General features: G+C 37.4%; 1 protein-coding gene across 1 annotated transcript; it reads right to left on the bottom strand.

The window, feature by feature from the left end:
- Window positions 1-684: 684 nt before the first annotated feature.
- On the bottom strand, window positions 685-25,646 carry trpm2 (transient receptor potential cation channel, subfamily M, member 2). Its single transcript, XM_015386081.1, has 33 exons — window positions 25,451-25,646; window positions 21,687-21,754; window positions 21,020-21,194; window positions 19,923-20,103; window positions 19,053-19,216; window positions 18,796-18,976; window positions 18,639-18,700; window positions 18,359-18,559; window positions 18,077-18,185; window positions 15,604-15,725; window positions 13,823-14,188; window positions 12,317-12,448; window positions 12,095-12,224; window positions 11,878-12,023; window positions 11,106-11,218; window positions 10,891-10,989; window positions 10,525-10,744; window positions 10,154-10,272; window positions 9,933-10,065; window positions 8,907-9,078; window positions 8,614-8,794; window positions 8,361-8,542; window positions 6,262-6,394; window positions 5,915-5,957; window positions 5,675-5,759; window positions 5,431-5,567; window positions 4,661-4,716; window positions 4,538-4,567; window positions 4,378-4,464; window positions 4,204-4,282; window positions 4,018-4,119; window positions 2,287-2,403; window positions 685-2,205 (listed from the first exon to the last, which is right to left on the bottom strand). The coding sequence occupies exons 1-33, from the start codon at window positions 25,544-25,546 to the stop codon at window positions 2,089-2,091; spliced, it is 4,338 nt and encodes a 1,445-aa protein (XP_015241567.1). The 5' UTR covers window positions 25,547-25,646; the 3' UTR covers window positions 685-2,088.
- Between the last annotated feature and the right edge of the window lie 657 nt (window positions 25,647-26,303).

Raw genomic sequence — 26,303 nt, 5'->3', positions numbered from 1 at the left:
ATAGATAGATAGATAGATAGATAGATAGATAGATAGATAGATAGATAGATAGATAGATAGATAGATAGATAGATATTAGTAATGCAAAATCATTACAACTTTGATTTGCAGACAGTTTTAGCGTTGGAACACAAGATAAAAGCGGAGTGTGGCATCTTCTGTTTTTCTTATCTCTGCTGCCGTGGTTAAAAATAGCTCATCCGCGCTGTTTGTACTGAGACAAACAATGCCATTAGTGACACAAAAACAGAACAAAATTAAAATTTACAGTAAATTAATCGTATTTATGACAGCTAAAATATCCTTCTAAAATATTCACTTAAACACAAAAAAATGTAATGTTATCAAATTACGACGAATGTTCTTTATTGCTTTTACTTTAATAGAATGAGAACATGAAATCTGCTTGTTCACAATCAATACAGGTTACTACTTTCGGTATTTAGTGGAGACGGCGGTGCAGAAGAGGAAGGCGTTAAACCGATACTACGTTTATCTGGCCACCTCCCCCTCAGCCAATCAGAGACGTCGAAGGCGAAACTGAGCAGGAGGCAAACTCACCTGAGTCCTCCACCTTCCTGAACCCTAGACATGGTTAACAAGCACACATAACATCAGAAACTAGATGTTTGAAAAAAAAAAAAAAACAGCAAGAAAACAAAGCCAGTGAGTAATTTTATTAGATATTTATTAGAGTAGAAAGAGAAATAATATAAATCTATTAAAAACAAGATAAATACTCATATTGGTGCAACACTGGGCTTGATGGTGCCATCTCTGCACTATAAAATATGTGCTTCCAGAGATATCAATTATGTCTCACTTATTGGCAGTCATATAGATGATTGTGAGTTTGCTAGTTACCATGACTACAGCGCTTCCTCTGTCACAATGACTTGTGAATTAGTCAGGAGGTGGTATATAATGATGTGGGAAAGTTTTCTTGGGGCTAAGCTTAGTTCCTCAAAGTGTACCTCCAATGCTTCGGACACCAAGACAGAGACAGCTCCCAGGACAGAGGAAACAGTTTAGAGAATGCCCATTCCTGTTTAAATGAGGCTGCATACCAGTGCAGAAAGTAAATACATGAAAGAAATCGAATGGCGTACAGTGCTCTGACATCAACCAGAAAGAACTACCCGAATTCCAGTGGATGCAAAAACAAAAAGAAGCCCTCGATGGCAGGATAATACACACACGGCGAGATCAAAATAGTTCTCTGACATCATGCAAAAAAAAAAACTTCTACACAGGAGAAGTATGGACAACAAGTTGCTAGATCTTGCAAATTAGAGCTACAAGAATACATTATTTTTTTTAACTACTCCAACAAAGATTTGATCCTTTCAAAATCCTCCCCACAAGCTAGTCATATTAAGGCATATGTATTAAGAACAGAATGTCGCTAAATATCAGGGGAAGTGGTGGCCTAGTGGTTAGAGCATTGCACTTGGGTCCCAGAGGTTCGGAGTTTAACTCCCACAGACTGCCACTCTGGGTCCCTGAGCAAGACCTTTAACCCCACACAGCTCCCTGGGTACAGTGGCAGCCCACTGCTCCACAAGGGGATGGGTTAAAATGCAGAGAATGAATTTCCCCATTGTTGGACAATAAAAATATTTACATTTTTCCATTACATAAAGTTTAAAGGAAGACAAGAAACTACTGTTGACAATACAGAGTAAGTACTATTGGGTAATAGTTTCATAAATCATTTATCTGTTGTGTTTTTACTTTTGTATCCATAAACAAAGCAGTTTCTAAAATAATTAGCATCTTTTCCATTGTTATTCTATGTGTTTACTCCCATTCCCGTCAAATGAACTTCTATATAGTGGTTGAATAGTAATTTATGGAGCTGTAACAAAAAGTATTGCAATTGAGGTGATTATTTGCTGCATATTTATAGTTCTGTTTTGTCTTTATTTGTGTTTTTAGCTTACTAGTTCTGGTATTGTGAGGCATAAACATGTATTGCAACATAAGGCCAAAGTGATAAGGCACAAGATGACCCTCTGGTTGTCTTTAATTTTAGAAGTTTCATGATGCGTTGTCTTGGTGACATGGAAATATAACAATGTTGAACGATCAGAGCTTCTTGATATGCAGCGCCGCCACCTGGTCCAACGCAACTCTTTGATTTGGGCTGAGTCGGGTACTGCTGCTCACCTCCTGCCACTGAAGCATGCCCTGGTTTCCCCCCAGCTGAGGACAAAAAGAGGTCAAGTTCCTCTTCCAAAATGAAATGTCTGTATTTCAGAAACATAAATAAGAAAAGTATCCTACCATGTTGTTAATGTCAACCATTATCTGGCTTGTTCTGTCAAGGTGAATATTTATAATGGCTGTTTCCACCCAGGCATTGTCTGTGTTCCGGCAGTCGTCCACGTAGCCTTTATACACCTTTATACACAAATAAAGAAATTCAGTAGAAGAAAACCTTATCATTGCTCAACTCAACAAATAAACACAATCCACCAACAAAACTTAATATAAAAGATGGAGGAATGTATTTATAAAAGCATGAAAAGCTGTCAAAAACAACAACAGGTTTTAGTGAATGTTTTAAGTTTTAACAAAAAAAAGCCAGTCAAACACATGAACATGCTTCGATTCAAATAAAGTGACCGTAGCTTCGACAGCTATACATTCCCTACCAGATTTATTATTTATCCATGATTATCCAAAATTCATCTTCCATTTACTCTGACCAGGTTTTATTGTCCCAGCAGCAGAAACCCATCTTAATTCTATTGGACACTTAATGACTTTTTGTGGATATTCTTGTTTTACCAGGTGATTCCTTGGAGATAGGGCTGAAACCATGCAGGGAAATACACTGATTTATGATGATTAATCATAATATGAGATATTTTGATGTTTTTTAATTCTGTTTAGATTTAGAAAAACTTTATTGATATTTTTTATACACTCAGCGCATAAAAAACAAAATTTTGTTAATACTGCTTTCAGACAGTGAATGAGCAGCAGCTTAGCAGTGAAAAGGAACATTTCTATTCATAAAGTGCGGCAGTGATCAAATGTAAACAGTGTGGGAGGAAACATGGTAAAAAAAAAATGCATTGAGGTGGCAGTTCAGACCAGTGCAAAAATTAATAAATATGGTGCGAAAATGCAGTAAAAAACATCCATCCATCCATCCATCCATCCATCCATCCATCCATCCATCCATCCATCCATCCATCCATCCATCCATCCATCCATCCATCCATTATCTAACACGCTTATCCCAATTGGGGTCGCAAGGCTTGTTGGTGCCTATCTCCAGCTGTCAATGGGCGAGAGGCGGGGTTCACCCTGGACAGGTCGCCAGTACATCGCAGGGCAACACAGAGACAAACAGGACATACAACCATTCACGCACTCACACCTAAGGAGAATCTAGAGAAGCCAATTAACCTAACAGTCATGTTTTGCATTGTGGGAGGATGCCGGAGTACCCGGAGAGAACCCACGCATGCTCAGGGAGAACATGCAAACTCCGCTCAGTGGGGCAGTGCTACCCACTGCCCCACTGAGCAGCCCCCACAGTAAAAAACATTTGAGCTGAATACTATTAGGTTTGATCAAACTCAAATAGTCACTCAGTTTTGGCATACATTGTTGTTTTTGTTTTTTAATTTTCTTTTGTGGTGAGAAGGTTGCTAGTACCCGGTTTGGTCCCCACGGCCTGCACTTTGGGTTCCTGAGCAAGACCCTTAACCCCTGAGTGCTCCCGAGGCTGCGCACAATGGCAGCCCACTGCTCCCCAAGGGGATGGGTGGGTTAAATGCAGAGGTAAATTACTCCAGTGTGAGATCAATACAGTTCAATTTCTTTCATTTCTTTTTTTTATCTATTTATTTATTTTTTTAAGTTGCTTCTACTTGAGATCTGGAGCTGAACAATGAAATAAGATACTTTATTGTCTAATAAATCAACATTAAATTGCTTTTTTAATATAAAGCAACCTTTCTCAATGAGGATGATGCAAAAGAATCAAAAAGCCAAACTGACCATTTTTCCCTCGGACACTTTTGCATTAAGGGCTTCAAACACTTTTCTTCCCAGAATTCCTTTTAGACTTCCTGGCAGCTGATCCACAGAGTCAACGGGGCCCTGAATGTTAAGAAAAATATAAGACCAACAAATGTACTCATAAAGATATATAATACAAGACAAAGCAAGCTAACAATAACTCACCCCCGGGAGAGCTAAAGATTTAAGGTTTGAGTTCAAAACCACCAAGTACTCCAGCACAGACCTCTCACTGTCCCGCCACCTAAAAAAATCAGATAGCAAATTTCTTATATCTGAGTGACAACCTTTTAAATGAATTAAATTTTGGTTAATAGCACCTTATTATAGATGACCTACCGTGTCAACAAAAGGTCTAAGTTCAAGTTTGGACCGAGGCAGCTGAGTTCACCTCTTCCTGTGATGCCTGTCCTCCCTTGTGGGTTTCTATTGGATCCATGAGAGATACTGAGATGTGGTCCTAGAAGCTACAGTAAATGAGTATTATGGTTTACCCTACCTGTATTTATTCAAGACTTCTTGATCAGGTCTATGATGTAAGGAAAAAGTAAAGATAAAATATGTTAAACAGAGTCAGACAAAAAGGCCTGATCATTAAAGGACTTATTTTTTTAAAACATACTCATCCACATGGTCGTCACCATCTACAAAGCGGGGTTCGTACAAGCTGAAGCTGACCTGCCAGAAAGATTATGTAAAATCTTAAAATTCATAAATCTTAAACACATTTTTCTTCAGAATAAATAGATTCTCAAATACAGAACCTTTCAAAAGTATCCATAACCTTAAACCTCCAGGGTTTTTTTGTCTATATCACAAGCTGAATAAATGTATTTTACTAGAATTTTTCTTTGCCAATGCGCTGTTTTCATTTCCTTCCTTTGTTTCTTTTATTCCCTTTTGTTGAGTTTTTCTTTTATTTCTTTTTGCGTTTTCTACCCCAAACCCCTGTCTATTCCTGTCATGTTTAGTCTTTGCTTCCCACTTAAGCTTTTTGCAAATTGTTTCTACCAGCCTTTCTTTAGTTTTTTTTGGCTTTCATCAGCAGGTTTCCATTCACAAAATAGACTCGCCTGTGTTCATTCTAGAGTTTACCCTCCCTGATGGGGAAGCCTCTCTTTTATTTTCTCCTCTGCACTTATGCGTATCTGTGAGGTCTGGACTTATTGCCACCATTAAATACCCAACTTGTCATGAGACTGCTTTACTCCTGTATGTAATTTCAACCTCCACAAACAAAACCAAGAACAAACTCAGTAAACATTGCATTGAAAATTGATTTCTTCCAAAATCACTTATTGTATTCCTTCCTCTACATAAAAACACACCTCTTAGTAATGCAACAGAAAACTGAAAGGTTTAAACCTTTGAAAAGCACTATTTGTGAAGTACCTGCCATGGCACTTTCTCCTCTGGCACAGGGAAGCGTTTTATTTTGCTGTTTGAGTAGTAAAGCTGACGGGACTTCACATGCAAGCTTTCTTCTTCCTCTGCTGCATTCTTCAAAGACTCGAAGGATTTATCAGGTACTGCCAAGGATGCAGAAGAGAAACAACAACATAAAACACAACTCTGCTTGAAAGGGACGCATTATAGCAAATGAAACAGTGACCGATGAGAACTTTATGGTTCATACTCTGTTGCTGTGTTTCAATCGCAGAAACACCCTGACATTTCATTTTTTCCACAATCCATTGCAAGTCTTTGGTGGACTGAGTGATCTGAGGACACAAAGCAAACCAAGAATTTAACCAGTTGCAAAGACAGTAAAGAAGCAAGGCTGCTATTTTTTTTATTGGAAATGGTGAAATAAAATGTTTTTTATAATGTGAAAGGGCTATACTGTATATTACAACAGAAAATAATTATGCATAACCTGCTCCCCTAGTTTCTCCAGCTGCTCAGTTAAGGTGGTAACCCTTAGGGAAGAAACAAAACCAGCATGAGGGACCAAACTTCACTTAAGTAGCGATAAAATATTGTGTCTAAAGCATTATAGTGATTTTAACCCAAAAAAGAAAATATATCTTTACTGTCTCGGGTATTAAATATGACAATAATTGATCAAAAAGGTCAGACTTTGCTATACAAAACCATCAAAGTTATTTCCACAAAAAAGTGCATAGATTATATTCAAATTATCATTTGGAAGTAAATATCCATTGAATAGGCTGGAAATGACAAAAAACAGATGCAAGAAAATCTTTTTATGCAGGATTTTACCTTTGGGATGTGTCCAGGATTCGATTCTCCATGCTCTGGCTCTGCCTCTGCCGCACAGACACCAGATATATGTCCTTCATCAAGGACTCCCATAACAGTAGCTCTTCTTCGTCTGTTTTTTTAAGCTCCTTCTCTGAAAAAAATAAAACAAAAAACAGGGATTAGGGTCTTTTGCCTCTGTTCGGGTTCAGTTATAAGGGTCCACAGGCATCCATACAAATAAAAAACTTGGTGAAAAGTCTAATTTTATAAAGTCACAGTCTGCACTTGATTGGTTTATACTCAGGAGATTAAGGTAGAGTGGATAATTTTCTTTAGGCTTCCAGTGTTCGGAGGATCCTTTTTTTAATTGGTTATCCCAAAGCCAATCTTTGTGAAGTGCTCATTTCCTCTTGCTGTATAGCCACACTTCTGGTGTTTGTATGTCCAGTGAGCTCTGGTTTTAATGTAGCTCCACTGCTTCACACACTATGTGGGACAGAGTCACAGGAGCAGCAGTCTCAGTAGTCTCAGTAGCCTTAACAGAAACTCCCAGACTTCCCTCACCTCTCCTTCCTAGGTCAGCAGAGAGACATAGTCCCTTCAGGGTGTGCAGGACTGTCCCCTGAACCTCCTTTTTCAAGGGAAGTGGTTATGGTGCATCTGAAAATTATTTTCAAGCCACATCTGCTCACTCCTATTGATGTGGATGAGAAGCAGCTTTACTACAAGCCTCTCCCAGATGACCAAGCTCCTTACTTTATTTCTAAGGTAGTTCCCAGCCACCCTGAGTAAGCTCATTTCAGCAGCTTGTGTTTGTGATCTCCTTTCTTCAGTCATGATCCAAACTACATGACCATAGTTGAGGGTAGGAACATAGACCTTTAAGCTCTACTCTCTCTACAGCACAATAGAGAAGTGCAGAATCTAGCACTCTAGATTTCCCGCTCCATTCTCTCATCACTTGCTAACAGAACCCCAAGATACTTTAACTCCTCGTCTTGAGGCAGGAACTCTCCTCCAACCTGGAGGGGACAAACCACCTTGCAGAGTCGAAAACCATCCCCTCAGACTTTGAGGAGCTGATTTTCATCAAATTCAGCTGCAAACCACCCCAATGCATGCTGTAGGTCTCTGCAGGAAGGGGGTCATCAGACCCCATCATCTACAAAAAGCAAGGTGCCAATCTCCTGGTACTCAAACAAGACCCCTCTGGTCTTTGGCTGTGCCTAAAAATCATATACTTAAATGTTAACATGTCCAAAACGCACCAGGAACTGGTAAGACTTAATGCTGGCAATGCGGACCAAACTCAGCTTTTACAGGGACCGGATGGCCTCTAGCAAAGGGACCCGGACTGTATTCATGGAGCACCCCAAACAGGACACTGTAAGGGACACGGTTGAAAGCCTTCTTTAACCCACAACACATGTCCGGTTGGGCAAGCTCCTCCAAAGCACCTTCCAGCAGCCTGCAGTAGGCTTATAGAGCTAGTTTAGTGTTTCTTGGCTGGGATGAAAACCACACTGATGCTCTTAAGGCCAAAGTTCAACAATCAGGTGGAATCTCCTCTCCAGCACGCTAGGAAAGGCCTTGCTAGGGAGGCTGAGAGAGACATATTGGAGAGACATGCCTAAAGCCCAATAACATCCGGAGACCTAAGGTACTCATTGTGGATGTCATCTATCCAGGATCTAAAAAGTCTTTGTGACTAGATATAAGATTGTAAGACTTAGTTAGATGGACAAGTTTTCCAGTGCAAAGTGTTCTACTTTAAGTAAGTACCGGTATTAACCAGAAACTTATGATTGATATTTCTGCTAGATATCTAAGACAAATGTTTTCATAGTGCTAGATGAACTGTTTTTGAACAATTTTATCTTTGATTTAAATTTGTAAAACCTTGTTCTGGATCATGTCCTTCTTCACACATAGTTTGACATGACCTATACCCTTAATATAGATCATTTATTTCAGAAATACTAGAAAAGTTATTCAAACAGCGAAAAAAAATGCTGAGGGGACAATAAATAGATGGAGATTATCACCAAATGCAGGTAATCTAAGATCACTTCTCTCAAACTGCCACAAAGGAAAAGATATCATGACTAAGGCCTTACTGAACTCGTTGGGCCTGGTAGGGGAGCAGCAGGGAAACATGTTGCTGATTAAGAGCCGGAGATGACTGAAGATAATGAAAGGAGGTGGGGCATTTGGCCGGCTGTGATACTCCTTAATCAGCTCATATCTTTGAAACATCCAGATCTTGTCTGTATTGTCCTGGACCTCCTGGAACGTGAAGCTGCGCAGATGGAATATTTTCAAATTAATTAGCTGAAAACTAAAGCAGGCAGACTGTGTGATAGGACTCACTTAAAGATGGCTATGAGGAGGTTGAGCAGCAGTATGTTGGCAAAGAGTAAATAAACACAAAGCATGATGATCGACAGCCACTCAGGAAATGCCGGCATTTCGTTGTCATTCAACTCAGGACACTTGGGCTTGAAAGGCTCCGAAGCATTTATGCTGCATGAGTTTTTATCAAACTCACTATCTGCAAGAGAGAAAACGCTGAAAGTAAGACCACCGCTGAGAAACCAGCTCCAAGTTCACACAAATCACAACTTTCCTCATATGATAAATACAAGGACCCTGTTTTCACTTACTTTCAAAATTTTTGGGGAAATTTCCAAATATAATGAGGTAGGGCTCATAAACAGCCCCACGGAGGATCCAGTTAAGCCGATTCTCATTATGGATGAGGATGCCTTGTTTGGCAACACCGTACGCCACAACCCAGATACTCAGCATAAACATGAAGAAGAACATATCCATCATCTGGAGTATTCCATCACATCACATGGAAGACAAAAAGACAGAAAAAAGGTTAAACTGTAGTTACACACAATATATAAAGATACAAATTATTAAACAAAGAGAAACATACATTAAGGACCTTATTTTCTAAGATATTTGAGTCAGCATGAAACATAGACTAATAACATTAAAGATGTGAATCAAGGGTGAATTTGTTTTCTGTGTTTTTTTGCTTGTGTTTTCCACTGGGAGTTAGCGTCCCCATGTTTTAAAGGCATAATGGAGGATGTTCCTTTTTAATAAGTGGTCCTCCTAATTTTCAATCATTGTGGTGATATGTCTACATAAGGCCATCCTATGTGCACGTCCCCCTTTTCACTTACCGGTGGTGAGTCTGACATAGTGGGAAAAAAATCTTTTAAAGACACAATATTTCAAAAATTTGCAAAAATCCTCCACTATACTTTTAAGTTGAGATAGCTTGCTGTTAAGAATAAGAAGGCTGGCTTTCTTTGATTAGATTCTAGGGGAATTTTAAATAAATTTTCTTGCTTAGTGATGGCTAAGAGGCTCTCAAAGGAAGCCATATCTGAGGGAGCAATCACTTTACAATATCTGTTTTCATATCAAATAAAGTACTCATAAAATACACTAAAGTTTCTGGTAATTTGGCAAAATATGACCAAATGTAAGTGTGCCAGTACTTTTTCAAAATACTGCACATGTGTTGAAAGATTTCAGATGACTAATGCAAAGGAAAAGATGTTGTAAATGTTGCAAAAAAAATGCTTTAATCAGTCATTAGGGAAATTATGTCTACCGTTATCTCCATATTATATCAGGATTATCATTAAATACTTATTGAAACCTCTTACCATCTTCTTGATTATGATGATTTTAGGTCCAAGAGTGCGACTGATGGTGAAGATTGCCATGAGTCGGAGGCAGAAAACCACAAAGTCGATGCACAAGATGACTTTACCTGCATAGAACAGCTCAGTTGTCATCCTAAATGTTAAAAACATAAAGAAAAGGTTAGTGAGCAGCAGATCCTCTAGTGGCTTGAAAGGTTGCCCATGTGTGTCGGAGAATCTACCTGAAACCAAGTCCTAAACAGAAAAGGAGGATGGAGAGAACGTCCAAAATGTTCCACAGCTCGTGAATGTACATCTTAGCTTTCTTACGTATCCCAAAACTATCAGGGTCGTAAAACAGCTGAGAAAGAAAACACATTTAAACTTAGATGCGAGAACTTTTACTATCTGTAATTAGATAATCTGACCAAGGTTAACATACCGGTAATAATTTATTCCTTATTTGCACTGCTATAAATAATACAACATAAAAACAAATAATAATAAGGTAAAGCTACTTTTAAAGATAACACTGGATAAAGAAAGAAAGAAAGAAAGAAAGAAAGAAAGAAAGAAAGAAAGAAAGAAAGAAAGAAAGAAAGAAAGATCTCACCTGTCTGATTTCCTCACACACCAGACTGAACAGCCAGATATAGAGCAGCAGTTCTCCTGCAGATGGCGTCCTCTGGAAGTCGACCATGAGCACCGCAGCAAACAGGAACAGGAAGGCAAAATACGACACAATGTTTCCATAAAACTTGACCTGAGGAGAGCAGTACAGTCCCACCAGTTTGGGCCACCAGCCCAGAGGCTTCTCATTGTGCTGATTCTGACTGTGGGCATAAACATCAGCATTCCAATCATTTTCAGTTCATCAAAATTGTTGCTTACATGAGAAAAATCTTTCAAATCAAGGTCACATAAAATCTTTAGAGTGAGCTGATAGCAAATACCAAATAAAACAAATATTTTCCCTTACAGTCGATGATTATTTGTCCTCACTGTGCTTCCTGTAACTTTTTCCACAGACTTTATCTCTTCTTTCTTCTCGTTTTGTCTCTGGAGGATTTCATCGTGCCTAGAAATAATCAAATGACCAACAGTTTTGATGAATGTGTCCAACCAATAGGGAACTTTGAGGCTTTACTACTTCCTGAGATTTCATTTATAAACCTTTTCCCAGTGAGAGTTCACCTGTAAAGAAGAAAGTTGGTGAAGATCAGTGGGAAGAAGAAGATGCAGATCAGCACCTTCCACACAGGATTATCGACTGAGAGCTCGCCGCACCAGATCTGATTCAGATGAGCCTAAAACACAAGCATCTTATCAAAGAAAGTATTGCCTAAAATATCGTTGAAAGTTTACTTTGGTTATAAGAAGACTTTTTTTTTTTTTTGCATACATTAAAGCAATATTAAAGATTGGAGACAAATAAACAGAATGAGAAATAAGTCTTTAAGGCACAACAATGTGTTTATATGAGGAAAAAAATAAATTTTACTTCATTTCATGCAATAAACATTCTGATCAAATCTGTTTCATGCATTATTTGTTCCTGATTCTCAATATGAATGTTGCTGTCCAAACTGCTTCATATTTCACCAACAACCATAAAATTCCATATAAAATAAAAGGATTTAGTGAAATAATTAAGTCAAACTTTTAAGAAATATTTAGAGTGCCATGAGTCAGGTTTGCTGACTCATTTTTATATGTTAATTAATTTGTTCTGATATTAGACATTCACTCTCTCTTTTTTATGCATTTACTTCTCTAATTTACATTGATGCACATAATTAAAAATCCTGATACAAAACATCAAAGTTTGTTGTTTTAACAGGATAAAATGTGAACAAATGTAAGAGATATCAGTTGCAAGACTTCACTTGATTTTGTTTTTTGAGGACCACACAGTTTTTAATGTTGTATTTCCTGATATTTAAAATCTGAATGAAATCTACTCCACCTGAACGCCCGACTGAGCCACAAAGTCTTTGTTGTCAGCCTCCAGCGCCAGCCTCAGGCATGTCGTTTTGCCCCAAAAGCTGGATATGCGAACCAGCAGGTTCTTGGCCCGCTCTTCATCATGTCTGTTGCACACATTGAACACACCTGTAGACGCACACAAAGGCCAATGAATCTCAGTCTTGTTTGAAAAGATTCTCTTTACTTCTGTCTCATACCAATTGCATGATCTTCATAATAACTTGCAAGCTCCTTCATGTCCTGAGTTTCATCTGCATCGCTTCCCTCTCGTGCCATTTTCTTCAGGATCTTACTGGCAGCCAGAGCAGCAGAGATGGAATCTCTAGACTGCACGCACAGAAAAAATGCATGCAGTCATATACATAGACTACTTTAAAGATTTTGTGTGTGTTTGTGTTTTTGCAGTAGGTTTTAATCACCTGTGCCCAGGCAATTTCAGCCAAGGCCTTGTTCTTATGGACAACCGCCCAAAGGAAAAGATCTCTGCAGGCATCCCTCTTAGGCTCAGCCTCACTTAATTGATCGTCGAAGCCAGTCTCATCTTTATATACCTGAAAGTACAATTGGATTGGCTTTTGTTTTTAGGTTAGCTGGTCAGCTTTATTATCAATAAATCAGAGATGAAAGAGTCTGTGATCTCATGACATTTTGTGAAATGAAAATTATTTTAAAGCAAACAAAGAAACCAGTAACTGATACTCTAATACGGCATATGAAAGGGGGAACTTTGGTTCTAACTAAACATTTTTGTTTGTAACTGAATTTTTAATATTGAACCTTCATAATTATGCATATTTATGCTCCTATCACAGTCCATAACTTTTCACATTCAGTCTGAAATAATAAATAGATAGAAGAATAATTTTCAAAAAAATTTACTGAGTGATCTAATAAAAAATTGCAACAAAAAAAAAACTAAGATCTTTTTTTATCATAAAACATTCGAAAATATTACAGGAGAGAACCAGTTGCTGACTTTCTGGTAGAAAGTATTGTACAAGGTTGTAGAAATACATTTAGATTAGAGACAAGTTACTATTCAAAGAACAGTTAATGCTTATGTTGGTGAATTTACCCAATAATAGAGTTTAAAATGAGAAAATATATGAAAAAAGTTTACATCACATTAAAAAGCCTTTTTTTTTAACAGTTTACCCAAAGTAAAAAGTAAAAAAAACTGTTGACTGCATGACAATGTCAATGTTTTACCTCAATATTCTAAAATCTACTTACTTTTCTTGATATAGTTATTTATAAAGCTCTTAAAATAAGCACAGGTGTCACTTTTAATGATGAAATAGAAACTGTTATTTAAAGCATATGGCAAAAAAAAAGAAGAAAGATTTTAAGCAAACATCACAATCAAAAGTCATTCAAGATAAAGGAAAACTCCAGTGTTATGCAATATTTGTATCTAGAAATGGTCTCTAAATACTCTGATTTTAAAATATGTCTTTTCATTCATGAAAAAATAAGATATATTTGGGGGAGGGGCTAAAAAAATCAAAAAGCTTTATGTCTGATGGCTTCTTCTAAATTTATAATTTTTTTTATTGTGAATTTGTTGTAACATGCTTCCTTATGTATTTATTTATTGTCTTATAAAGGAAACTCTAGAGCAGTGTTTTTCTGTGTGAATGCAGTGTGACACATAGTTTGGACTATGTAGCAGCCAAAATCTATACCCAAATCAAATTTCCTTTGTGATAATAAAGTTAATCTTATCTAAATCTACTAAAATTAGTTTCACAATATATATTGGATTAATGAATCTCCATTAAGGGAAATAAATCTGTTTCTTTTTGGGGCTTTGAATTGGTTTGAATAAGTCACCACTTACTATAATACACGTTATGAGAATTAATCAAACATCTATCATTTCATTGCAGCCTGTTGTACATCTAGAGGTGGATAAGCATACTCACAGATCCTGAGCTGTCCCCTATGGACATGACAATGTGGGACCTCCCGGTGGGTTGAGGGTAGATGTGTTTTGTAAATTTGCCCAGCAGGTGGCGCACTTCAGCTGAGACATGAAACAGGGATATCTTCTCTCCTGTCCTAACACGAGCCATCCTGCCTCCAGACCTTTTGCTGAAGCCTGATGGCTTCACCCTCTTGGCCAGCTTGTACAGGAAGAAGCAGTTTGGCAGCTCTTGGTAGAGCTCACACAGAGTCTCATCGTCTCTCAGGAACTCCTCCAGGTCCAGGCCATTGTCCAGCAGCAAACTGACAAACTGAGGCTTGTTGCCTGTCAGGGCTAAAAACATGGCCCAGTGGAGTTCACTTGACTGTAAGAAAAAAAAAAAGAAAGAAAAACATCCTTATGTTTGTAAAAAAAAAAAAAAAACTGTTTGGAGAATATAGATTTGATGCACATGTTGACATATAACTTCTCTTAAAGTCGTTTGATTCAGATCTTTATATTTTAAGCAAAAAGAAATCTACAATCTGTGCAGATCAGGCGACTGGTGTCCTCACAGACATTTTCAACACCTCGCTGGACCTATCCATATAGACTTTGAAGCGTCCGATGCAGGTCCAGCAGATTCCAAAACAACTTCTTTCCCACTGCCATTAGACTGCTGAATGGTGCATAAAATGTTTGTTTGTTTTTTTTAAAGCACTAAATGTTGGAAACTGTAAATCATATACCTGTTTATGTTTACATTTGATAACCGTATTTACTTTTTATCACTGCTGCACTTTAAAAATGGAAATGTTTTGAGAGCTGTACTGAACGAAATTTCTTTTTGTATACACTGTGTGTTTACAAAATGTGAATAAAGTCTGTCTAAGGCAAATCCTGAAAGGTGAGGACATTGGCATTACTACCTAAGAAATGGGAGAAGTATGTTCTTTTTTACTTTAAGTCTTTTTTTCACGTTTTTGTTCCGTGAAAATTACGTTTTTAATGTGTTTATGAAATTAGGCACCATTTTGGTTGTATGTGTTTCACTAATCTGTGATTCTAAACTGGTGGAGAATCTACAGTATGAGGGGAATCACTGATTAGGGTCATGGCAAGAGGCCTTCCAATCTCAAAACAATATATATTATATTTTTATTTTATTTTTCTTAATAGATAGGTATTTCAAAAATATTTCTGGGAATAAAAGGTATTTCATGCAAATTTGCAAACTGGTGCTTTATTGTAACTGTATTTAAATGTGCTTTACACCACAATATGTTAGGAGGAAAATAGCTCCTGTACTTTAAGTTAATGAATTCAGTTAATTAATCAATATGTGTTGCTGTGCTAAATGTTAGGATCAAAGGTATGAAGGAATTTACATTTTATTCAGTGTTCACAGTGTATATAAAAATAGCCTAATTTGTTCGATAATCATTAGGAAACAAACAAAAAGCGTCAGTTTTGATACATTAAAAATACGACTGAGTTTAGACCTTTGTTGCACCCCACATGTGATCTCCTAAAAAACTGATTTCCATTAGTAATAGATACTGGAATGTTTCTTTAAAGTCGTTTTTGAGTATGTTATGTTTACAAATTGAATCTATTTTAGTTGTTCCTATTGCTTTTGATTTATTTATTGTTCAGATTATATATTGATATTTGTTTAATAATTAATTGGCCTGTTATACAGACACATTTCCTAAGGATATTTAAACACGCTTTTATTGGATTTATTTGTGATCCAAATATGAATCCTGCTTTCTGAACATGCACAGTAATCAAACTCACTTTCCACTGGCTTTCTTCAGTAAAAATCTCTTTCTCTGCAATGTCCACTCTGTTCCAGGCTATAGCCAGTTCCAGCTGCCTCTTCCAGGCCGCAGCTCCCCGTGATCCACCAGTCTTCGAAGCTGATGGGCAGATTTACATGTTGAGCAAAATGTTGTTAGAATAAATCCTGCACACACACTTTTATTGAAGACACATAAACACTGTATGAAATGCAGTTTCAGAATACGTAGTAACAGTTTAGGTTGAGAAAAGCAGAAAACACATTGGCAAAAAGTTTGTGGGAGAAAAGAAGACTCTGAATTTCCTAACGAAGTGTGGGAAGCAGTATTATAACCCCGATAATGGTTTATAAATACCAAAGAAGAAAATTTAATGGGAAATTCAGGGAAAAACATTCAGAACAAATAGATTAATCATCATAACAGTATGTGGTTTAATGGAACACTCAATTACGTGGACTCACACTGTTTTAGTGCATGGGTGATCTATCACACAAAATGCATTAAGCCTGCTCTGGAAGGCTTTTATTACACCACAGGAGGAAGTATTTCAAAGTCATTGTTATTGTATACTAGGATCCATAATGGAAAAACGATCCTTGTTAGTGTTTCATCACTTTACATTGGAAACCTTTACATTTATGATGGGTTATTCTGGGAAGCAACATAATCATCTCTGTGCTAAGTACATTAAACTTTAACTCTTCCAGTTCATTTCTGTGCTGTGGATGTGTGCTGCACTCTGTCCATGTTTACATCAGTAGTCACACACTTTGATATTTTCCCCATCTTGTTATTTAAAAACTTCTGTGTATTAATATTGATCACATTTATAAGACAGACCAACAAAAAGACTGCATCACTATGAAAGGAAAGGAAAATATATTTTCCTTATTTTTCTTTTACAATAGACTTCTGAAAACTGGGGTGTCAATTTCTATTCAGCCCCAGTGAGTCAACACTTTCATGGCAGTCATGCTGCAGAACTGCAGCCATATGTTTGTGTGTGGATTGCTTGTTAAAAACTACATTCCTCCCATGTTTTCTTTTGCAAAATAGCACAGCTTCAGGCAGAATGGATCTCAAGCATCTGAGAACATTAATTTTCTTGTCACAGATTCATAATTACATTAATATGGGATTTGACTGGAGCACTCTAATACATTAATACAATTTGATCTAACCTCTAAACACCCCCATAGCTTCATGGTGCAACCACCATGTTTCATGAGGTGGATGTAGGCCATTATCACACATCTAATACTGCTTTGCAAAAAGGTTTAATTTGTATTTTTTCTGACTAGAGGACCTTTTTGCAAACATGAAAACCATACAATGCTTTACAATAACAAAAACATAAAAGGACGTCAGAATAGAGGTGATGTGCTCTCTTCTGTTTGTTCTAGACATTAGAGCAATGTAAAGCCCCTGTCAAACCTTGCCGATTTAGAGAGCATATGCCTGCGTCCCAGAATCTCCTAAAATGCTGGCATAAATTGAACTTTCTATGTATTTTTTTCAATGTGGGGCGTATGAATAGAGTATTCATTCATAACGAGTCCAGAACTTATGTCCAACGACAGCCTAACTTCTGCATAACGCATGGGGGCATAATACCATGAAATGTCACACGCTGGAGTCCTGAGGGGGGCAGCAATGCGCCCCACGGCGCCCAGCCTGCATAAAACAATTTTTTTGATCGTGGTATTATCCTAGCTGCTGTTTACCGCCTGCCAAAAAAAAAAAAAGAAGAAATAAAAAGAAAAAAGAAAAAGAAAGAAAGAAGGTTTGCAGCTGCAGCAGATTCAGCGTCATTTCTGCTACGAAGTTTGTTGGTCGTGGCCGTGGGCAGGAACACAGAGAGGATCCATCAAATTCACCTTTTTGCTCACCCTTTGATGGGGATGAAATCTGGAGGAGTACTGACAGTTTCCTTCTGTGAACCCCCTTATATACCAAAATGCTGCCAATACGCCATTATACAGTAGCTGTAAGTTAGAAACACGTTCAGGAACACGTCAAATATGTTGGTTGGAGATAAGTTCTTGTTAGTCAAGTTTCTCATAGGTTATGGGTAAGCTACACACCACGACCTATGAGTAGCTTACACTTAAAGTATGTCAACGATCAAATAACTTACCTTTAACTTATGGCCCACGTATGGTATACGCTGGTATATGCCAGGAAACTTTGAGCAGGCTCAAAATTTCTCGCTGTACTTGCCGTATGTCGACGTGTACCAACATGCTTCAGCATGCTCATAACTTATACCAAACTTACCCAGAACTTATCCAACGTATACCAGTGTTTTTGCAAGATTTTTCGTACGTCAGGCATACGTTGTCTAAATCTTCAAGGTGTGAAAGGGGCTTAAGCTACTGCTTGACAAATACACTGTCGTTTGAAGTTGTGCATTACAAAAAGGAAAATAATTGAGGTTTATAAATATGTTTACAAAGCATCTGAATTACCTTTGAGAAGAGCTTGTAGGATGGCCACATCCACATCCACATCCCCATGTTTGTCCTCCCTTGCTCTATATATTGTCAGCAAATGAGACATCCTGATGATGTCCTGAATCTGGACACAAAGAAAGACATACAGTTGGATCTCTATCCTTTTTTTTCTCAATGTTAATCAAATAAAGGATTCCCATTTCAGCGGGTAAAACTGGTAATAATAAACAAATGAAGTGTCATCCAAAATTCCACCATGTACCGCTATGCATTGGTATATCATCAGTGTTCACAAACCGTTTTTGTCCACTCTATAATATCGTGTTCCTTGAAATTTCCATACTCTTGACTGAAAAAGTTCTTCAGCAGCTCTTTGATTGAGTCGATCGTGATCTGGCTGACCGGCAGTCCATACACCTGCGCGATAACATCTGCTATCCTGCCAGACCCCTCCAGGATCACACACGGTGTGTCATTCAACATGGCATTATAGATTGTCTGATAGGAGACACAGATGAGAGGTCAGATTACCAGGAACTCAAAGATAGAAAGAAAATGTAGGAAACTGCTGACACACATTAAGCGTGCCTGTTCCTCCATCCAGTACCACACAAACCACTGGGATAGTTACGCCATTCACTGGATGGTAGATAATATAAAAGGAAAAAAATAGTCAGATGAAGATGATTTTTTCAAACATTGATTTTAATAATGGGGGTCTGACTCCTTCTAACCTTTGTTTCCAAGATTTCTGCTTGAGATGTATTTCTCCAGTTTTGCACGGAGCTCAATCTCCACACCATACTTTCCATGGGTTCCATCATCAACCAGTAAGAAGTGAGTATGATTGTTATCCAGACAGGACAGAGGACCTTGACCTTGTGTATCGATCGCATAATTAGCTTTGGATTTACCCTGTAGACCAAAGCAAAATGAAAGGTTTGAAGGAATACACACACCTCTTCCATAAAGGGAAGACATGTAAACTCACCTCTTCATACTTCAAAACATGCCGGTTGTGGATTGCACCCCATGTTGCTACTCCAATCGCCACGATTTCCCCCTGCATGGTGTTACTCAGGGCATAGTCCCTCACAGCCTGTCCCACGTGCCTCATCACTCCAGCGTGAGTACCACCAGTGATGATCCATGCACCTGCACATGACAAAGTATCACAGCAAATTTTATTAGAGTGTCTGGAAAACTGGGTCTGCCTTTCTGGTACAGTATTTGACTGGAACTTTAAATCCAGACCAGAATAATAACCTGCCTAAAAAGTTCATTAGACAGCTACAGCTGATACAAAAAGCTGCCACTCTTGTTCTCACTAGATCTAAGAGGGTAGAGCGCATCAGCGTGGTTGTAGTAAAGTTAATTTGTTTAAGTTTATGGTTCAACTGTTTATTTGCTTTAGTACATGCTCTTATTGTTTTTTTTATGTTTACTTTATTTTCTTCTGTTTTTTTTTTTTATCTAAAGCCCTTTTGATGTGTCTGTACTGAACCGTGCTTTACAAATAAACTGGCCTCACTGCAAAAAAATGAAATCTAAAAAAGTAATTTCTTCCTATAATAAGTGCATTTTTTCTTGAATTAAGGATTTAAGTGAGACACTTTGCCAATGGAACAAGACAATTTACACTTAAAATAAGAAAAAACACAATTGCATTGTCTTATTTCAAGTGCATTTTATCTAGATACCTTATTTTAAGAGTAAAATTACTAATTCCATTGGCAAATCATTTTATTTATCTGCTCAAATTAAGGGTAAATTTACTCATTTTGAGATCATTTTTGCAGTGCTGCCTTGTGAGCATTTCTGGCAGAGAAGCATCTAGCCTATCGCTTATTTTCTGTCTGACCTGTCGTCTGGGCCACTTTGATAAGTCCTCTGTGGAAAACCTTCTTCAGGTGGGGCTTCAGATAGAAGTTCTTGGCTCCTCCAGTCACTGAGATGAGCAGATTGGGAGGGGAAAGTCTCCACTGTTCAGTCAGCAACTTGTAGAGAGTCTCGGATTTGGTCTCTGTGGACACTCGTGCATACTGGCAAAGAACATACAAAAGGTAACATTAGAATATGTTCATTCATTTTCCTTCACTCTGATGCCTAAAATGACTTACTAAGAAAAGCAATGACCTGAAAAAAGGAGTCAGGAAACAATTTTAGTTCTGGATGAGCAGCTCTAGTTGGAGATATGAGGATAAATCCACTGTCAGTGTGCACTGCCATCCTTTACGAATTCCTGTGCTCAGCCTGCCCTTGTCCTGGAGTGTTTCCACCTGACAGTAGTTTTTTCGACCTGCCTCTAGTCTATTCAAAACCTGTCTCCAACCTGCAGCCCATCATCTACTTTATCAAGTCTACATTCAGCTTCTTCAGCCTGTCACCAGCTTGATCCACCTTGATCTGCGCCTTAAGCCTGCTTTCTGTTCTGTCATCAAGCTAATTCAGTCTACAACTTTCCGTTGAGGATTTCTACTAGTCTGCCAGCCTGCATTCATGACCATCTTTACAAACTCTCAATAAATGTTTCAAATGCTACAACATGTCAGGCTGAATCTCAGAGCTACATAGTGCTTGTCTTTGCACTGAGAGGTTCTCAGCTAGTGAACAAATGCCAATACAGTTGTGGCTCTTTGTGTGTGTGTGTCTCTTTGTGTTTTAACCTTTATGTAACCAGGATAGTCCCAATAAGGTTAAAAACCTCTTTGTCAAAGCAGTCCTGATCATTAGTTAGCAACAAATATTAAATCACATAATCAATACACTTAGGGGATTATTTAAACCGAAGCTTTGCATTGCTTCACTAACCCTTGGGATTATTAGGACTATCTACAAGGTTGTTAGCAGAAGTTGAGAGCAGACCGCTTGCTGTAAATAGACCTGAGGGAATATTCCAGAGGTATTATCACTAATCGAGAATCTCAAGACATAATATAACCTTTAAGCTGCTCTCACCTCAGCAACCCTTTGCACCGAACCACCAAAGGTGATGCGTCCAAAAGCATCCGTTTGCTCCTCCTTGACATGTTTGTGTCGGTCCCAGGATTGTCCTACGAAGTTCTCTGGCTTTTTGGCTTCCTCGGTGTGGTAATCCTCCAAGTAGCCGCAGTAACATATAAGCTCCCCTTTACTAAAAAAACAAAAAAATTACAGGATTTGACATCTTTATATTAAAGGAAGAGGTTAAGACATGTGGATATACCTCTATGATAAAGATGTTATTGTATCTTTACACCTTTTCTTACCCTCATTTTCCATTACCTTTCAGAATGCTGGAAAGAGGTAACTAAACTGATTTGACCTCTCATACATTAAGTCACGTATTTCACCTCCATTTCCCAGCAAGTAATTAAAAATATCAAATGTAAGTGAAGTTTTGAACGATAGAATAACCATTTCCAGGACCGAACATAGTTAGAATTCATCCAATGAACTAAACAAAAAGCAAAGTTTCAATTGACAATGCAAAGTAAAATAGTGCTAAGAACAGCTGTTTGTATTTAATGACATACTAAGTGGAGACACAACAGAGACTTATAATGAGATTTAACTGCAAATAGAGCAGGTTCTTTCAATATCAGCGGAAAAAATAAGCTCAGTTTAGATTGCTGAATTGTCCTACCTGGGATCCCTCTGGAAATAGATGCATTCCTTCTTTTTGATATTCTCTTGTATCCAAGCGGCAACACGCTGAAAGGAAAGAGAGTTGGAAAGATGTTTAGGTCCTGTTTGGATTGCCAAAGTACGAACCGAATGTTTCTTAATTTCTGCTTCCGTCATGTTGTGCCCGTGCAATGATCAGTGCTGGTCAGACAGTAGCCAAGCTGCAGGGTGTTTTCATGGCAAGAGACTGCAGCATCTGCAGCCTCACTGTTGGCACACAGTCAGCTCTGCATCAGTGATGGGCAGGGTAGGGATCTTGCTGACCAGGAAGCATATCTGATCCTTGATGAATGGATCACTGTCTCTAATATAAATGTAAAAGCATTTGATATTTATATTATCTAATATAGATATATGATCTAATATATTTATATTATATAATATAAATATATTAGATCATATATTTATATTATCATATATTATCTAATGCATTTAAATCAATTGTTTAACTATAATTAAAAGTTCTTGAAAAAGAATTAAAGCAACTAGCAGGACAGCTACCCGTTCCATTTGCCTCGGCGTTATGGAATAGTTGTTAGATGAAAGGTACTGTTGGCACCAGGTAAGACAAGAATACCCACTAATTTCCCCATTCAGACAGTGCTTGCCCACGACCAAAATCTAATAAATTAGAAAAGATTCCCAAAGGAGTAAATCATGATAATCTAATTAAAATTAAAATAACTCCAATTGGATAAAAAGTTCTAACAAATAACTGCGTTTTTTTTTTTTTTTTTTTTTTTTACATAAAATCTCTTGCTTCAAAAAGTCTGCTAGTTAATGACTTAATTTGTGATAATCACATTGATTTATATTACCTTACAGAAACTTATGCAGGAAGAGGATTATGTGAGCATAAATGGAGCAACTCCTTCTAGTAATTTAAATTTTCACATACCCAGAAATTCTGACTTACTGATTACCCGGACGGCAGTTAATAATTACAATTCTTTTCAACATTTAAACCTTAATTTCCCTGACTTGGATGCAGCATGGTAGTTGCCAGTGAGCTTGTTCTCCAGGCAGCCATGGGTGACCCATCTTACAAACTACCTGCGAGGCGAACTATCATGAGAAAAATACATGACCAGCATGCCGCGGAAAAAGCCACAAAAGATGAGAAGTTGATCGAGGCAACCTCTGCGTCTGATTTTTGGAGGCACAATATTGTTAAAGTGGGTCATCTATAATTGGAAGTGGGACACTATTTTTTGCAACAAAAGCACTGTAACAAATGAGCAAAAAAAAAAAAGTATTTATAACTTTGTTAAAATCTTGAGTAAGAAGGCAAAATTACGTCTGATTTTGCAAACCTAAAAAAAGTAAATATTTTCTTTTAAATTCTGGAGGTAGCACAGACATATCGTGAATGCCTTTTTCAAAATGCAAATGAGCCATTTAAATCTAGATAAATCTAGATTATCTAGCAAACCCAAAGAAGCACCTAACTTAACTTTGCTGCTCCAATACAATAATCAAGCATCCAGGGAGTTATGTGGTGCAGAGGCTGGTATAAATTTCTGAGAAAATGGCTCTTTTAGCAGCTAATCTATACAGGGCAGAAACTTTTCTTTTTTAGTTAATTTCTAATGGATGAAATGTTTATGACTGCGAGAGGACTGGCACTTTCTTTAGCGTTTAGAAGTTAATTGCAACATCTTAAAATGGGAAGAACCCACATGGGATGAGGCTGATTCATTTTAAAGGCAAGATATTACTTTCTTCAGGGTTTTAACAAAACAACTAATACTTCATAACAGACTCATATTTTGTAGTACTGAAAGGATTATATAATCAGATATATGCCTATGGTTGACTCCAAAAGGCTCTTTGAAGGCATAATACAGACCTTTAATATTAAGAAATCCAAGACGAAATGTGATAGTCTTCTAGAGGGGTTACAGCCTAAAACATACCATCCCAGACACAGTGGGAGGGTTTAGATCAAATACTTTTTCATGTGGTAAAATGCCCTGGTTAAACTTCAGTCTAAAATATGATAATTATAATATTTGCTAATACTTGAAAATTGATGTTCTTGGACATTTTCTGTTGAAGATGAAATAGTATGTGCCATTCTATCAAAGGGAAAAGGCATACATCCCAGCCTCTAAATGTGCAAAACTGGTTCAAAACATACAGTGAACTCAAAGACCTTCTGCAAAAAAAGAGAAAAAAATCACACAGTGTCACACTTTTTATTGTTTTATTTAATACATGTTTGAAAAGCACATATTCTTCTCCTTCTTATTCATTTGTTATTCCTTTGCATATAATTGAAAGAGTTACACTGAAGTTTGGTTGAAAACAATGATTAAGTGAATTACAGACACAGGCACATGAAGAGGGAGGAGCAGAGGGGGCTGCTAAAACTCCCCCTTTTGCTCCCTGCCTACAAGTGACCTAAAGTGAAACATTGAGTGCTTGATCATTACAAGAATCAGAGGAACAGGAAACTCTAAGACTGTGAGAACAGCAGAGACTCATATTTAATGGACATGTACAGTTTTCAAAATGTTTATTAAAATCCTGTTTCTCTTTATCTTTATGTTGAAATTGTTGTCTTTGATCATTTTGTGGCAGATAATGTTATTAAAAAAATCCTTCTGGAAAGAAATCCAGGAATAAAGATTATATATATATATATATATATATATATATATATATATATATATATATATATATAATGGATGTCACAATGGTACAGTCTAGTTGTAGCAGTTGAAGTAGACGTTACTACATAAATATGGAGTTGAATAAAGAGCCCTCATGGTGTCTTTAATTATTCTAAGGAACAAGTTTGCCCTACTTCACCTAACACTAACTATGCCAAGATGACTACCAGTCTATTATCATAGTTCTTAAATGTGGAGATCTTGCTTTTTCTCTTTACTCTGGACCTACTCAAAGAAAAGCCAGAATATACCACAGTTTATAAAGAAAGCAAAAAATTGTTTAAATATTTTTATAATCTACTGTACCTTAAGTGTTGTGTTCCTTACCATCCATACCATTAATAAATGAAAATATTGATTAGACGATTAAAGTTAATTACAGAGTTCTTTTTAACACCATAAAATGTAAAACTAAGTGTAGATATGTTACATGCTACTAGGTTTCTGTCTGCAATACACTTTCAGGAACTGATGCATGTCTTTGCCCACTCACATATCCACGGCAAAGAAAGGGTTCCTGCTCGATAGGGAGCAACAGACAACATTTTAGGCTGGGGTCAGTCACTTTAACAGAATGTAAACAGATAACAATGCTGTAGAGTTTAATCCCTTTTACTTCTGCACTTTCTAAGGGGTTCACTTGTCATTAATATACCTACATACCAACATAACGGTCTTCACAGATCCTTTGATCTGTAAAACTGTTGACAATGAGAATTGTGACTTTTTGCCAAGACAGCTTCTTTTTCACTTCTGTCTAGTTGAGTTACAGTACATGGCAGTAAATATTTTTCACACAGACCTATAACGAAATCTTTTCCAACTAACTGCACTGCCAAAACCTGCCTGTCTGCACTTGATTCCTACTCCTGTGAACCTTTCCTCATAACAAATGGACGGTTAGATTTGAGAAGGCATGCTTAAAATTATTTTTACTTTAAAAAGTTACTTTTTGTTTTCCAAGAAAAAAATTCTCCTGGAACAGGTGGGAATCCAAACTAAGGACCCTTCAAATTCAGTGCAACGCCAATTAAAAGAAAACACTTACCTTAGTTTTGCAAGAACCTAAAAATATGCTTTCTTCTCTTCCATGCTGTAAACGCTTTCTGTCAGGGCAAACTTTACAAATAGATCCACACGGCATGTCTGAGGAAATTAAACATTAAGCAGCGAAATATGAGCTTATCACTCGTGAGTGGAAGAGGTATGCTGAGCCTATTTTTTCAGAAGCCTGAAGAGATGCACAGTGATTTGCAAATGAAGACCTCAGTACTCCCACAGGCTTCTTAAACAAGCATCAGCAAGAGATTACATCATCATCGTCATCATTATCTGTATTTTCTCCAATCACTGCTCTTTACTTCCATGACACTTAACCAACAAGCTTGGTTAGAAAAAACATACTGACACATTTTCACATCAATATTTTAATGAGGAGTTCCGACAAGGTCTCGATTTCTGTTTTGCTGAGGAGTAGATGTCAGTTAGGAGCCCTGATTTAGGCAAAGCATTATACAGTTTATTAAGAATCAGGGTGCAAAGTATGTCCAATATGTCAGCCCCTCTCTGCTGCTCTGCTCCTCTCTGAGGTCCTCTGATCTAATGTTGCATTCCCTTTGAGATGGAGGAAACAACATGGCGGGTATAAAATCACTGCAAACAATAAAACAAACCCAAAGTCCATAGAAAGCTAAAAAATACTAAAAGCAAAAGTTCACCCAGGATAACTGTTAAACTGGGCATCCAGTCATCTGGAACATCCATCCATTATCTGAGACACTTTATACCAAGTGGGGTCACGAGGGGTCAGAGATGGGAAGTAACGAAGTACAAATACTTCGTTACTGTACTCAAGTAGATTTTTCTGATATTTTTACTTTACTTTACTACTTATTTTTATG

The sequence above is a fragment of the Cyprinodon variegatus genome, unplaced genomic scaffold (genome assembly GCF_000732505.1).
Source record: "Cyprinodon variegatus isolate N-32 unplaced genomic scaffold, C_variegatus-1.0 Scaffold356, whole genome shotgun sequence".
Classification (NCBI taxonomy): Eukaryota; Metazoa; Chordata; class Actinopteri; order Cyprinodontiformes; family Cyprinodontidae; genus Cyprinodon; species Cyprinodon variegatus.
The sequence above is the reverse complement of the archived record's forward strand: the minus strand, read 5'-3'. Positions and strand labels throughout refer to the sequence as shown.

Bases quoted from the DNA above. Each gene is read 5' to 3' on its own strand.
- trpm2 (XM_015386081.1), bottom strand. From the start codon at position 25,546: ATGCCGTGTGGATCTATTTGTAAAGTTTGCCCTGACAGAAAGCGTTTA. The intron at 15,726-18,076 runs GTAATTCAGATG...TCTGCCCATCAG, and splicing joins CCTACAAGCTCTTCTCAAAG to CTTCGAAGACTGGTGGATCA. The intron at 5,760-5,914 runs GTTATGCATAAT...TTGTGTCCTCAG, and splicing joins TGGAGAAACTAGGGGAGCAG to ATCACTCAGTCCACCAAAGA.